Here is a 14,325-nt window from a genome sequence, read left to right on the forward strand (position 1 = left end):
TAAATAACTTTCTAGAAAGAGAAAAGAGAAAAAGAGAAAATTCTGAACCTGAATACAAATTTGTGAGGCCCAACTTTGTGTTTTTTCACTTTCCTAACCCATTAATCAATTCACAACCTCTCAGATTGAACTTGTGACACTTCAGAGAAGGTCCGTCACCTCCGTTTGAACGTACTGGGTATAAATAATTACAACATATTGCAATGCGCTTTATTATCATGATTATTATCTGCTGGGATACATTAACAGGTTTATTGTCGTCTGAGCAATAAACTCACAATGGAGACTATTATAATTTCATGATCACTCGTAACTGATGGTCACCGAGAATGAGCCTGAAATAAAAGACAGACAGATATATTGTTATCATTTTATATCATGTTTTTCATTTTTGGCATTTTAGTCAATCAGAATATATATATATTCATGTTTGGCTTTTCTTACCTGAGCAAAGCAGCGGCTACCAGGCCTCCTCCTATGGGTCCAGCCCAGTACACCCAGTGGTACTCCCAGTAGTTGGCCATCACAGCTGGGCCAAAAGCCCTGGCAGGGTTCAGACACGTCCCTGACACATCACCCCTGCACCAAGAAACAAATAGTGCATTTCAGAATCAAGAACTGTCAATTTTTAATTTTAATCATAACCTATAATCACTAATAATTTGCTTTCAAAGTTTTACTGTTGGTTAGATCAGAAATATTTTGTAATAAAATAAAAAATACATAATAATTTGAAAAAATGAAATGAAATAAATCTATGTGGTGTGTTTTGTGTCATTGTTAATAAAAGCATTGGTTATTGATTTTGAAATGATTCATGAAGTAATGATTTAGAAATATTTAGGCCATTTGAAAGAAAATATCTCTATGTAAAAGTATATATTTAATTAAACATAAATAAATAAAGATTTTGCCTATGTTTAAAATAAAATATATAATACAAAATAAAAGAATTCAATTTTACTAATAGCAGTTGGTGTAAGTATTGAACACAGTGCAGGCATGTGATAATAAATGGGTTATGATAATAAAGATGGCAATAAACTCTACACATACACATTATTTGGTTATCGCCCTTTTATCTCACCCTGCCAGGATGTTAATGATGACAGTACACCCCACCAGGAATGGAGCCAAGGGGGGTTTTTGTCTTTCCGTTGACGGCTACCAGCAGCACCACCATGGTCACCAAGCAGGTCATGGCCACCTCCCCAAAGATGACTCCAGGCAGCTGGCTTTCTGACTTGAGGATATCAAACGCAGCCCCTATGTATCTTTCTGCAGGCACCATCATCTGTGAAATGTCATGGATGAGGAGCATTTTTAGGTTTTCTTAAAGCCCCAAGCACGACGAGGTAGGGTCCCATCATAATCAGCTCCATGCCTCCACACAGGTAGATGGCAATGGTGAAGGGAGGGTTGAAATGGGAGCCGCTGGAAGGAGGGAAAGAAGCAAGAGCAAATTTAAGAGATGGTTTTAAAAAGGAGAGATCATGCAAAATAGGGTTAAACATCAGTCAAATTATGAATGTAACCACACTTCAATTAGTCTGTCTTCCTTTACCTAATGTTATCCACGACCGCCACCATCACTGCTACTGCCAGTCCATGCACCAGGGCTGGCTGTAGCTGTCCAACTGCTGGCTCAGGATTCTCACATGTAATATAGTTTTAAGGATTTTGGTAGGGTTAGGGTTAGCCTACCAGTGTACCTCCCATCAACTATAGTGCACCTGAGTCATCCTGCAGATTAAGTATAAATCATTGCAAGGTGTTGTGATTATTTATACCCGGTGGTTCACAACCTAGGGGATGGGCCCTCTCTGAAGTGTCATAAGATAAATGTGAGGGGTTGTCAAATGATTAATGGGTTAGGAATGTAAAAAAACCCACAAAGTTCTGCCTCACAAATTTGTATTCAGGTTAAGAATTTTCTCTCTCATCAATTTTACCACTTTCTAAAAAGTTATTTAATGAAACCATCTGAGAAATTAAGTGTTAAAATCACTCTTTTTTGAAACTGCAAACATCTGAGTCATGACAAGTCGCCCCAACCAAACACTGTTTTTTGTAAAGGGTCATAAGCCAAAAAGGTTGCATTAAGTAGGTTGCATTTTTATGTATTTAATAAATGTTTTATTTAAAATTTTAATCTACAAAATAACTAATCACTAGATGTTAAATGTGGTGGAGTAAAAAGTACAATGTTTCCATCTGAAATGAAGTGGTCTCAGTGCATGAAATAGACATAATCTTTATTTATTAAATGGATATACTCAAGTAAACTGCAAGTACCTTAAAGTCATATTGAAGTACAGCACTGAATTAGATGCACACCACTGAATATAACTTAGTAAAAGTGTTAGCAGAACAATGTAAGAATATTCAGTTTGATCTGATCTAAAGTTACTAGGTAACACGAGTTCAACACGCTCACCCATAAAAACTGACGCAAAGTTTAAAGTCTATCTTTTTGGCTACTGTCAGTTAATCTATGTCTGTATTACCACTGTGAGTTCATGCTTGATTAGCCTGAACTTTTTACCTTAGGAGGACTCGTGCAGGAACTGGCTTACCTGGGTCAAATAAAGTTTAAAGTTGGGCAGGGATTTGATGTTTTATGACTTAAGTGTGCCAGCTGATGGGTATAAATAATCACAACACCTTGCAATGCCCTCTACTCAGTCTGCAGAGTGGGTCAGGTGCACTGTAGTTGCTGACAGGCACACAGGTTAGCAAACACTAGCAAAATCCTTAAAAGTAAATTATATGTGAGAATCCTGGAACAGAAACAGAACAAGAAGTAGAAGCAAAAAAGAAAAAAAAAAGAAAAAGCAACAATGGGAGTTGAGAAAATGGAAATGGAAGACACAGATTCAACTCTGATGGAGAAAGGCAAGAAGGCACCTGTGGCCAGAAGTCCCAACACATATGAGAGACTATGCCAGCCCTGCCTGGCAGAGATAGTGGGGACCATGTTCTTCGTTTTCATCGGCTGTGTGTCAGTCATCGAGAATGTGCCAGCAGCTGGACGGCTGCAGCCAGCCCTGGTGCATGGACTGGCAGTGGCAGTGATGGTGGCGGTCATGGATAACATTAGGTAAAGGAAGACAGACTAGTAGAAGTGTGGTTACATTCATAATTTGACTGGTGTTTTGTTGCAATATTACCTGAACAACCATTTGTGTCTTTTGCATTTTGCATGATCTCTCCTTTTTAAAACCATCTCTTAAATTTGCTCTTGCTTCTTTCCCTCCTTCCAGCGGCTCCCATTTCAACCCTCCCTTCACCATTGCCATCTACCTGTGTGGAGGCATGGAGCTGATTATGGTGGGACCCTACCTCGTCAGCCAGCTAATTGGAGGAGTCCTTGGAGCTGGAATGGCAAAGGTCAGTTGAAAATTCACCAAGTCAAATCTTGAGACTACATAATATGCTTTTGCACACATTTTAACAAACTTTTTCTTAAAAAAACCTAAAAATGCTCCTCATCCATGACATTTCACAGATGATGGTGCCTGCAGAAAGATACAGAAATGCCACAGGGGCTGCGTTTGATATCCTCAAGTCAGAAAGTCAGCTGCCTGGAGCCATCTTTGGGGAGGTGGCCATGACCTGCTTGGTGACCATGGTGGTGCTGCTGGTAGCCGTCAACAAAAAGACAAAAACCCCCTTGGCTCCATTCCTGGTGGGGTGTACTGTCATCATTAACATCCTGGCAGGGTGAGATAAAAGGGCGATGACCAAATAATGTGTGTGTGTAGAGTTTATTGCCATCTTTATTATCATAACCCATTTATTATCACATGCCTGCACTGTGTTCAATACTTACAGTACACCAACTGCTATTAGTAAAATGAATTATTGTATTTATACAAATATATTTTATTTGAAACATAGACATAATCTTTATTTATTTATGTTTGATTAAATATATACTTTTACGTAGCTACAGTTAGAGATATTTTCTTGCAAATGGCTTAAATATTGCTAAATCATTACTTCATTAATAATCTCAAAATCAATAACCGATACTTTTATTTACAATGACACAAAACACACCACATAGATTTATTTCATTTTATTTATTTTTTAAATTATTTCTAATCTTATCTACAGAAAACTATTTAATATATTAATATATTTTTTATTTGATCAACTTCCAAAGCACATTATTAGTAATTATAGGCCATGATTACAATTATAATGTGACTTTTCTTTATTTTGATTTTTTTTCTTTTTCTTTTTTGTAAGTCAAATTGTATTTCATTAAAATATGCAATATCTGTTTCTTGGTGCAGGGGTGATGTATCAGGGACGTGTCTGAACCCTGCCAGGGCTTTTGGCCCAGCTGTGATGGCCAACTACTGGGAGTACCACTGGGTGTACTGGGCTGGACCCATAGGAGGAGGCCTGGTAGCCGCTGCTTTGCTCAGGTAAGAAAAGCCAAACATGAATATATATATATTCTGATTGACTAAAATGCCAAAAATGAAAAACATGATATAAAATGATAACAATATATCTGTCTGTCTTTTATTTCAGGCTCATTCTCGGTGACCATCAGTTACGAGTGATCTTGAAATCATAATAGTCTCCATTGTGGTTTTATTGCTCAGACGACAATAAAGCTGTTAACATTGTGTGTCCCAGCAGATAATAATCATGATAATAATAATGATGTATTTTATTTAACGCCGCCTTTCAAATACTAAATACTTCTCAATCATTTCATAATGTCATATGGTCAATTTGATGTTGTTTTCGTTTCTTTTTTTCACTTTCATGTCAAACTCAGTGGATTTTTCAGTATGAAATAAAAACAAATGTACAAAACTTGGTGTGTTTCCCTCGTTAATAACCAGAACAACCATGCAATAAACTCCTGAGTGATATACTGACTTGTGCAGGTATGGAGTAAAAGAGAAACATAAAAGACACATTTTGAGCGTTGCTGATATGCAGTTTATGATTTTATTATTTTACCAAGAATGAACATGGTAGTCTTAAAGGCTGAACGCATTTCTCTGCTGACAGCTTAGCGGTATCTCTCAGACAGACCCAGGGCCAGGGCAGCCAAGAATTTATCCACGGAGCAATGCACAGCAGGGCTGAAGTCCTTAGGGAACTGGTTGGCGATCACCACCAGAAGGCAGTGGCCCAGGAGCTGCAGATGACAGAGGAAAGACATATTAAGAGCTTATTTAAGACTGTTATTTACACTGAACATTTCAAACTGTGCCTGTGTCATTTGTGCCCAAATAAAATTCTATAAACTGCGTAAAAGTATGTATAAGTCAAGTTATCTAGAGCGCATTGGAGGCATTGGAGGCACTGTAAAAGACCGTAATCTCATCACATCACTCATATCATGAACACATGACACGTCGTCTTACCCTGAAGTTGGTAGGATCCACCTTCAGTTTGAAGGCATGCAGCTCACTGAGTTCCAGCAGGCCGGAAGTGAGGTCGTCGATCTTGGACACGGCCAAGGCGACTCCACCCATGACCTTCTTGGCATGGCCCTTCACTTGGGGTGAGCCGGCGGAGAAGTCTGACCATGAGGAGAAGTAGGTCTTGGTTTGGGGATAAACCACGAGCATCCTGTGGAAGTGGAAATAGAGAGAAGAGAGGAAATAAGCACAACTATCATATGGAACAATATTTGGAGCCTAGGTTGTGAGATCTAGCCTCACCAAGAGCCACAGTGATACTTTTGGGTTGATAATGGGAACAACAGATCAACCCCAAATATGTGCCTTCACGTTACTGTAGTTTAAAAGAAAATCATTTCCTTCACGTTTTACTTTTTTTTCTTCTTCTTCTTCTTCTTCTTTTTTTAAAGTGTAATTTACTTTGCTGCATTACAAGTCAATTTAAGAACCGAAGTAACTAAACGTTTAGCTAAATATTAAAAAAAAAAAAAAATAGCAGATGAGAGCCCAGATGTTGATGCACTGACGCCAGGACTTTCATCAGACAGACAAGTCGCTGATCGACTGCAGACACAAGGTTTAAAGTATATTATAAAACTGCATTTGATGCCAATGTCCTGCTAATGATCAATGAGACTTACCTGGCCAGAGCGTCAGCGCCGATTTGATCAGCTGACTTGGAGATTTTGCCCCACAGCCCCTTGACGGCGGCCTTGTCCTTGTCACTCAGTGAAGTCATGTTCGCTTGGTTCTCTCTACCTGAATAGTGATGAACTAAAGTTTTTTTGGCAGGGTGTCTACTTAAATTCAGTTGGCAGAAGAGGCACACCCACGTGGACCGCTGCCAAGCCGTGACCACTGACGCAGGTGAGACCCTCCTCTCCTGCTGATAAAGACTTCGGTGGCTTGAGGCCAGCAGAGAGGCGATATCAGCGGGTTGCAACGGGTAGGGAGTTGGCAAAAAAATAAATATGAGAATTTGAGTATGACACACTCATTTTTTGATCTTCTGTTTGGACGCATGAGGCGATGCAGATGAGTTTATCCGGGGTGCAGGGTTTGTGATTGTGGGGGTCATCTCAGGCCGTATGATTCAGGAGCAGCTGTTACACTCAAAGGGTTGAGTGAGTGAGTGGGTTTACGCCCCAGTATGATGTGAATGATGATTTAGTCTTCAGCAATGTTTTCTGAACCAGTTTAAGGTCAAACTTCATCACATGGACAATGATTATTTGACTGCTTGTCCTAAAGGCCTGCAAGGTGCCCGTTCACACATTATCCAACATCTCAACATTCGCTCCACAAAGTTCAACAATCATCAGTTTTCTGTTGACAGGCGTATATTCTTCACAGTGGAAAATGAAATGTGAAAAATAAAATCCTAGTTATCTCATTTGCACATAAGTAGAACAAATATATTTTAAAAATATTTTTGAAATTTTTATTGAATTGATTGATTGATTGATTTTTTAATTAACATGTCATGCACCAGAAGTGCCCAGCCCAAAGCAAGCATTATAGCAATTAAACATATAGACCGTCCTGACGCTTTTTCCATGCTTTAGATACATATTTAGCCAACTTAAAAAACATTACAGTTGATTTGTCTTTATTATCATTGCACTGAGGTCAATACAACGACATTTTAAAACAGCTCCATTCTCGGCCATCACTCACACACACACACACATCTCACACTTAAATACACACATATACATACATACACACATGCACATGCACACATACACATAAAAACTCGTCATTATGAGTTGTATCTCCTTCAAGATACGTTGTCCCTATTAACTTATAAAAATGCTCATAATAGGTGAATGCTTTATTTGATAAAGAGAGGTGATACATTTTTGCTTTCTCTGGTCATTAATATCACACATACTAGTTTCTAAACTGAGTTATATCATTTTTTTTTTTATCAAAGTGTAGGTCTACCACAGGCTTCAGTTCATTCGAGGCACATACAACTGAACAACCACATTAACCATTCAAACAGCTTAACAGTCTGTATTTCCTGGTGCACGTTGTCTGTTTAAGGGTTAAATGCACGCCTGTACATGAAAACTAGCTTTGGATCACATTTGTTTTGTTTTTCAGACTAAATTGACACAATTAACTCATGAAGTGCTTTTGGGGAGATTCGTTCAATTTACAGAAATTAAAAAAAAAAAAAAAAAGCAAACACAAGAAGGCAGAAGATTTATATGGTTCATCTGAGGACGCAATAAATCAGATCTGCAGATTCTGCATTGACCACTTTGATCGAAAGGACAACAAAAATAGTTATACTCTAATATTACACTCTTATTAGGCTATGACACAATACAGACGCTCTATGCACACAATTAATCTTTTCCTGATAATTAATAAATGTAAGGGTTAGCTGTGAAGATCATATACGATTGATTGGGAATTCAATTGTTCTTTGCTTGGACGTTTTTTATTCCTGACATAAATTGATTGCCTATCATTGGGAGGAGAGAGCGCACAGTCCCTTTATCAACGGCTCAAATATTTTCTTAATCAAATATACATAAAGTTGGACACTGTGTGCGTGGGTGTGGAGGGGGCGCTACTGGAGAGTGTGGTGCCACAGATAAAAGTTCTGGCATGAAACTTGACCAACTGCTTGGTCATGTTTGAATGAATTCGGTGACATCAATAAAGTCTAATGACACACTTGTACAGACTTGTATATATACACTTGTATATATATATATATATATATATATATATATATATATATATATATATATATATATATACAGTATGCATCACACAATGTTTTGCATTAGAAATCTAGAATATAGTATCTTGTTAAAATTCAGTCGTTATTCAGTATCAAGCCAGTTTGGAGTTGAGGTTTTTATTATGTGCATTATATTACATATAACTGGGATTTTAATAATTATAACACTGTTAATTGTTGGTGGAATCGTGAATTTACTTCATCAAATAGGTTTTAAAATAATTTGACGCCCACATAAGCACTGAAATAGGGTTTCTTCACTGTAATCATTCCTCCTCTTCAGCGGCATATATATATATATATATATATATATATAGCTGTAAATGCCTTATTTTATGAGTTTATATTTTTACCCAAATATATTAACAAGAAGCCCTTCAATCTAAATATATCAATTCATACGCGTTATTCTGTTCTCACTTTGATGTGGTCTTATTATTTTCTGTAATATTGTGAAATTTGAACATTTTTTAGGTGGAGGCTTTCAATAAACCCATCTTCCTGTATTATCTTTCATCATCTGTCATTTCTTTGCACACATTTTAACTTGCAAACTAAACTAAACTATTTTCATACATCCCTTTTTTTCATTAATATATTACCGCATATACTTTAACTTCATGCATGCTGAGAAATAATTAAGTAACAGTCAAAAGGGATCAGAGAAATACCTCAGGATGTAATCACTCTTCTGAGTGCTGAAAACTATACCTATCCTGCATGTAACAATGGGGACAGAATATATTGTGAAAAGATTTTCATAATTCCAGTCTTTAAATGTGTGAAAGTGCAAACAAATAAAGCTTAATGGACATTTTGTGCTGATTTTAAAGTTTTGTTTTGGGAATATAATTTATTTCAAACCTGAATACGTCCCTAAATACTTTTATAATATATCATTTATGTAACAGGCAGGACCTCTACACAAGTTTTTGACGTTATATTAAGAATAAATCCACCGTAGTAAATATGAAACTGCTTGATTAACTATCTTAACTGGGCCTGAAACATTTTTATGAGTCATTAAAAATATTATCAGTATCAAAATTTCCAGAAAGTTCTACCGACTTCTGCCATTATCTGCAACATTTCATCTCCAGCCTATCACAGCAGGGGGTGGGTGGTGCTTGGAGACATTCAAATAGGCAGGGTGCACGCTCATGCAAATTATTCAGTCTTTTGTGTCAAGCCTGAACAAACAAGAGCAATCATGGTTGAGTGGACTCAGCAGGAGCGTACCATCATCACCAGCATCTTCTCCAACTTGGACTATGAAGAAATCGGTGCCAAGGCCCTGAGCAGGTATGGTTGTGAAATGAAGAATGAAATGCATGAATGTTAAGATGAAACATGATTTCAATATAAGAGAAATTGCTCCAACTCACCGGTTTCTTCCCCCTCTTGCAGGTGTCTGATCGTCTACCCCTGGACTCAGAGGTACTTCGGTGCCTATGGTGATCTGTCCACCAATGAGGCCATCAAGGGCAACCCCAAAATTGCGGCCCATGGAGTCAAGGTGCTGCACGGTCTGGACAGGGCTGTGAAGAACATGGACAACATCAAGGCCGCCTATTCCGAGCTCAGTGTCCTGCACTCTGAGAAACTGCACGTCGACCCCGACAACTTCAAGGTATACCTTCACGCCTTCTCCACTTCTTTAGTGTGAGATGTATCACCTCATACCCACATATCAAAATGCAGTCTTCCGTGATGCCAAATGTCATTTTGTTTATTCTTATGTAATTATTTTATGTATGACCCTGTATAGATCTTCTCTGACTGCCTGACCATCACCATCGCCGCCAAGCTCGGAGATGCCTTCACCGCCGACACCCAGTGCGCCTTCCAGAAGTTCCTGGCCGTCGTGGTGTCCGCTCTGGGAAGACAGTACCACTAGATCCAGCAACCCTCCCACTCACACAACTGGACACCCCAAAAAGAAATAACGTCTGTTTTACATGTCGTTTATTCCTTTAATGAAGAAATAAAGGCCAAATGAAGCAAACGTCATTTGTTGTATTGGTTTTCTTGCTATGCATGTGTACCAACAAGTGTGCTTTAGTGTACACTTGTTTTTTATGTTGAGTATTTTAATGCTTGAGTTTTACCTTTACAGTATGCATCACACAATGTTTTGCATTAGAAATCTAGAATATAGTATCTTGTTAAAATTCAGTCGTTATTCAGTATCAAGCCAGTTTGGAGTTGAGGTTTTTATTATGTGCATTATATTACATATAACTGGGATTTTAATAATTATAACACTGTTAATTGTTGGTGGAATCGTTAATTTACTTCATCAAATATGTTTTAAAATAATTTGACGCCCACATAAGCACTGAAATAGGGTTTCTTCACTGTAATCATTCCTCCTCTTCAGCGGCATATTGACCTCAGGTGTCTCTACTAAAAGCCAGAGGTAGGCTAATTTTGTAGCGCCTCATTTATATGGGAGCCTACTGATGCAAAAACTAAAATCAGTCACACTAAAAATAAAAGAACCATAATTCATACTGTGAATTTGTAGTTTCAGAGACACATTGTTGCATTAATTCTGAGTTGTGTGTAAAAAAAAAAAAAAGATTAAGAATAATATAAAATCAGTCTGCACACCACCAAGGTGAACTAGTTTAGGCTTGACTCTTGGATGACACTGCTGGAGGATGGGTAATATTGATTTATAGTGTATTCTATTTGTGTGATATAGAATTTGTGCAATTTAGTTTTGTTTTATTAGCAATATATATTATTAGTGATAATAATTCTTAATAATTACAATAACTATTTTATTTATATTCATATGCTAGAAATGTATCTATTCTTCGTACTTCATTTTTGGTATTTGTGATCTCTCCACTCCCTATCTTTTACTCAAGGGCGCCGTACAAACTAGAACCACCACTATAGCATATATGAGTCGTCATATCCAGTGGAAATCTGCCACATTAACAGTATTTTTAGCATCAAATTCCTTTTTTGTGTTTCCAGGGATAATGTTTCCCTGTTTCCCCCCCAAAAAGAGGGACTCTGAAAGCACTGTAACACTGCAGGATATCTACTTGATTTGACTTTATATTAGCTTTACATAAACTTTTAAATGTATTTTTGCAAAGACGGAAGACTGTAGATTTGGTACACGCCTCCATGAAGGTGATGGGGAGGAATGAATATTAGCCGTACCAGTCGTATCGTATCGTCACTTATCATATCATATCGTATCACATCGCATCGTAATGTAACATAACATAACATAACATACCGTATCGTATTGTATTTTGTCCCCTATTGCTTACATTGTAATTGCATTATGAAGGGATCTTCTAATTGTCAGTACAAACAGGATAAATGATTATGGCAAGAAAAAACTATTTCAGTGTTCATTTGGGCACCTAAATGTTTTGAGACAGCCCATATCATCATGAACAAGGACAGGTTGTAGGCTATATTTCCAAACCTCGCTGTTTGGATGGAAGTAAATAGAAATGGAATGGAAATAATTAAAAACTGCATATTCTGCATACACTGGAAATATTTTGACTAAGAATGACAACAAGGATTAGGGTCTGTAGACTCTTTACAGGCTGTGTTGATTACTGTAAGTGGTTTTAGTGTCATTTGAGGGCAAATTTTAATCATGGCATCTTGTTTTTATGTCTGGCACATGACCTCAGCAAGCATGTAGGCTATCCTGCAGTTCAGAGGAGATAAGAGCTGGAGGCCCCTCAGCAAAACTCAAGGGCACATAAGGACACCTAACAGAAAAAAACATGACTTGACTTCATTTAATTAATTTATACCAAAAATAAATGAGAGACACAGAAATGTATAAGTGACAATATTTCCTACCATCTTAAATGTTGATAAATGTTATTTTAATAGTGATGAAAATCTAGTGATGAAAATCTAGCTAGGTAATAACGTGGAAAAATTGAGACAATTATGTTGCTGCTGCAGATGTGAACTGTTTTTTTTTTAATGAAAGTTAATATAGATGATTATATGAAATAATTGATACGTTTTTTTAATGCACAAAGTAGTTTTTTCAACAATTGCATGAATTAATTATTATAATTACATTTTTGGAGACTGGAAATGTCGAAATTCTTTAAAGGGAAACTCAAAACCTACTTGTTCAGCCTGGCTTTTGATTAATAATTTAATAGTCTAAAGTCTTTTAATTTTATTCTATTGTGCTTATTTTTGATGTTATAAAAAAGTTTTAAATTATTTGTTTATTCATTTTTTGTCTATTTTATTATAGCTTTTACTTATTTTATTTAAATATTTAAGCATTTTTTAATATTTTTTATTTTCTTTCGCATGCATTGATCTCCAGTTTTGTCTTTAAAAAATGTTCTTCTTCTTCTTATTTTTTCATTATTATTTTTAATTTTATTTTTAATTTTGTCATTTGCTCTGTCTTATTATCAGCTTGTCAGTCAGCTAACTGTAAAGCACTTTGAACTACACTAGTCTGTAATAAAGTTGATTGATTGATTGATTGATTGATTGATTGATTGATTGATATGTAGAATCATCCTTATTTCAATGTAATGTATTTTATGTATTTATTTACTACATGTAAACTAAAACAAAAAAAGAAAACTCAAAAAGTCAAATTACACTTTTAGATTTAGAACTCTTGATTTTTTGAATATTGAACATATTGAACCCTACCACCACATGACCCCGACCACTCTAGAGCAGCCACCATAGATTGTCTAATTTTGTGGGGTTACAAGAACTTTTCTTCTTCCTCTGAAAACGTTTTTAATAAATGCTCCACCAGCTCAGAAATATAGGCTATTTTCAAACCTATCCTTGTCAGGTGTTAATGGAGGCAATAGAAAATAAGAATTCCATTGTCAATATCATTAACAATACATTCACATTATTTCAGTGTTTCAGTGTTGTGGGCAGCTCTAAATGTATTATGTGTATTTAAGCACCATGAATAGACTCAGTACTCAGCACTATAACAGGTTTTATTTCAGCACCAGGGACAGCTCAACATTTACTCTAAATGTATTTCAGCACCAGAGACCACACCACATCCACTATTTTATTTAAATCCACAAATGTATATAGACAATTGACTTTCAAGTGTTCCCCTGTCACTTTCATCTGCTGAAAGTGGAAAGTGTATGCTCATCCTATACAGTCAGGATTTGTTACATCACAAATAGTTTGGAAGTCAATCCTGGTCCAACATCCAACTTACAATGGACTTTAACACTAAAGTCGGAGACATCTTCAGCAGTTACAGCTGTTATTGAAACTAAATATGTCACCATATTTATAGATTCTTGATTTTTAGATGTGGGAGAAGGGGGAAAGGAGTTTAACAAGATATTCAAACTTATTTTGTGGAAAGATCATAAGAGACACACATTATTATTCAAAGTAGAGTATTTTAATAACAACTTAAAGTGTCTGGAGGCAATCTTTAAGAGAGCTATGGCCCAGCTAAGTAAAGTAGCTTCAGGGTACACTTTTAGGATTCACCAGTCGGCCCTCTGGAGGGTTTGGAAGTGCATCTCTGCTGAGGTGAAGCCAGACAGCAAAGCCCATCCAGGCCTGGGTGCAGTTGGTGAACCTCTGTGGAGGGACATGCTTGGGAATTCTGGGAGTGGTGTCCAGGAAAGACAGCAGCTTTGTGGTGTTTTTTAAACTTTGCAAAGATTGAAATTAAATAATAACCCTGCCACTTTTACTGTCACTAAAACCTGAAAAAGTACACCAAAACACAAAGATGACAAACTGTTGGTAGTATATATGAATAAGAATATGTAGCCTACTAAGACTTTAGTGACATCTAGTGGTGAGATTGTAGATTGCAACCAATTGAATACCCCACCTCCCGTCTAAGTGTGTAGGAGAAGTCTGGTGTCAACAAAAGTTGTGAAAAAATAGAACCAGTGATTTGTCCTTTCTGGGCTACTGTAGAAACATGACAGTGCAATAAGATGGCCTCCTTGGAAGAGGACTCTGTATAAAGGGCTCATTGTAAGGTTAAGAAAACACAACAATTCTTCACAACAATGAAAACATACATATTATTTATTTTGCAAAATCTGTTCAGCTAGATGCTAGTAAATTCTACACACTGCACCTTTAATAATTTAAAAA

General features: G+C 36.8%; 3 protein-coding genes and 1 pseudogene across 3 annotated transcripts; 2 read left to right on the forward strand and 2 right to left on the reverse strand.

Moving 5' to 3' along the window:
* Positions 1-289: 289 nt before the first annotated feature.
* LOC128381167 (aquaporin-8-like) lies at positions 290-1,742 on the reverse strand (annotated as a pseudogene).
* A 1,098-nt stretch (positions 1,743-2,840) lies between these two features.
* Positions 2,841-4,696, forward strand: aqp8a.2 (aquaporin 8a, tandem duplicate 2). The gene is made up of 5 exons (XM_053340974.1): positions 2,841-3,100; positions 3,264-3,390; positions 3,509-3,723; positions 4,302-4,436; positions 4,546-4,696. The coding sequence occupies exons 1-5, from the start codon at positions 2,841-2,843 to the stop codon at positions 4,589-4,591; spliced, it is 783 nt and encodes a 260-aa protein (XP_053196949.1). The 3' UTR covers positions 4,592-4,696.
* A 264-nt stretch (positions 4,697-4,960) lies between these two features.
* On the reverse strand, positions 4,961-6,232 carry hbae5 (hemoglobin, alpha embryonic 5). Its single transcript, XM_053340975.1, has 3 exons — positions 6,077-6,232; positions 5,397-5,604; positions 4,961-5,167 (listed from the first exon to the last, which is right to left on the reverse strand). Exons 1-3 carry the CDS (start codon positions 6,172-6,174, stop codon positions 5,039-5,041), a joined length of 435 nt encoding a protein of 144 aa, XP_053196950.1. The 5' UTR covers positions 6,175-6,232; the 3' UTR covers positions 4,961-5,038.
* Positions 6,233-9,343: 3,111 nt separating this feature from the next.
* On the forward strand, positions 9,344-10,206 carry LOC128381240 (hemoglobin subunit beta-like). The gene is made up of 3 exons (XM_053341194.1): positions 9,344-9,498; positions 9,604-9,826; positions 9,965-10,206. The coding sequence occupies exons 1-3, from the start codon at positions 9,407-9,409 to the stop codon at positions 10,091-10,093; spliced, it is 444 nt and encodes a 147-aa protein (XP_053197169.1). The 5' UTR covers positions 9,344-9,406; the 3' UTR covers positions 10,094-10,206.
* Positions 10,207-14,325: the final 4,119 nt, after the last annotated feature.

This window comes from Scomber japonicus, chromosome 20 (genome assembly GCF_027409825.1).
Source record: "Scomber japonicus isolate fScoJap1 chromosome 20, fScoJap1.pri, whole genome shotgun sequence".
Taxonomy (NCBI): Eukaryota; Metazoa; Chordata; class Actinopteri; order Scombriformes; family Scombridae; genus Scomber; species Scomber japonicus.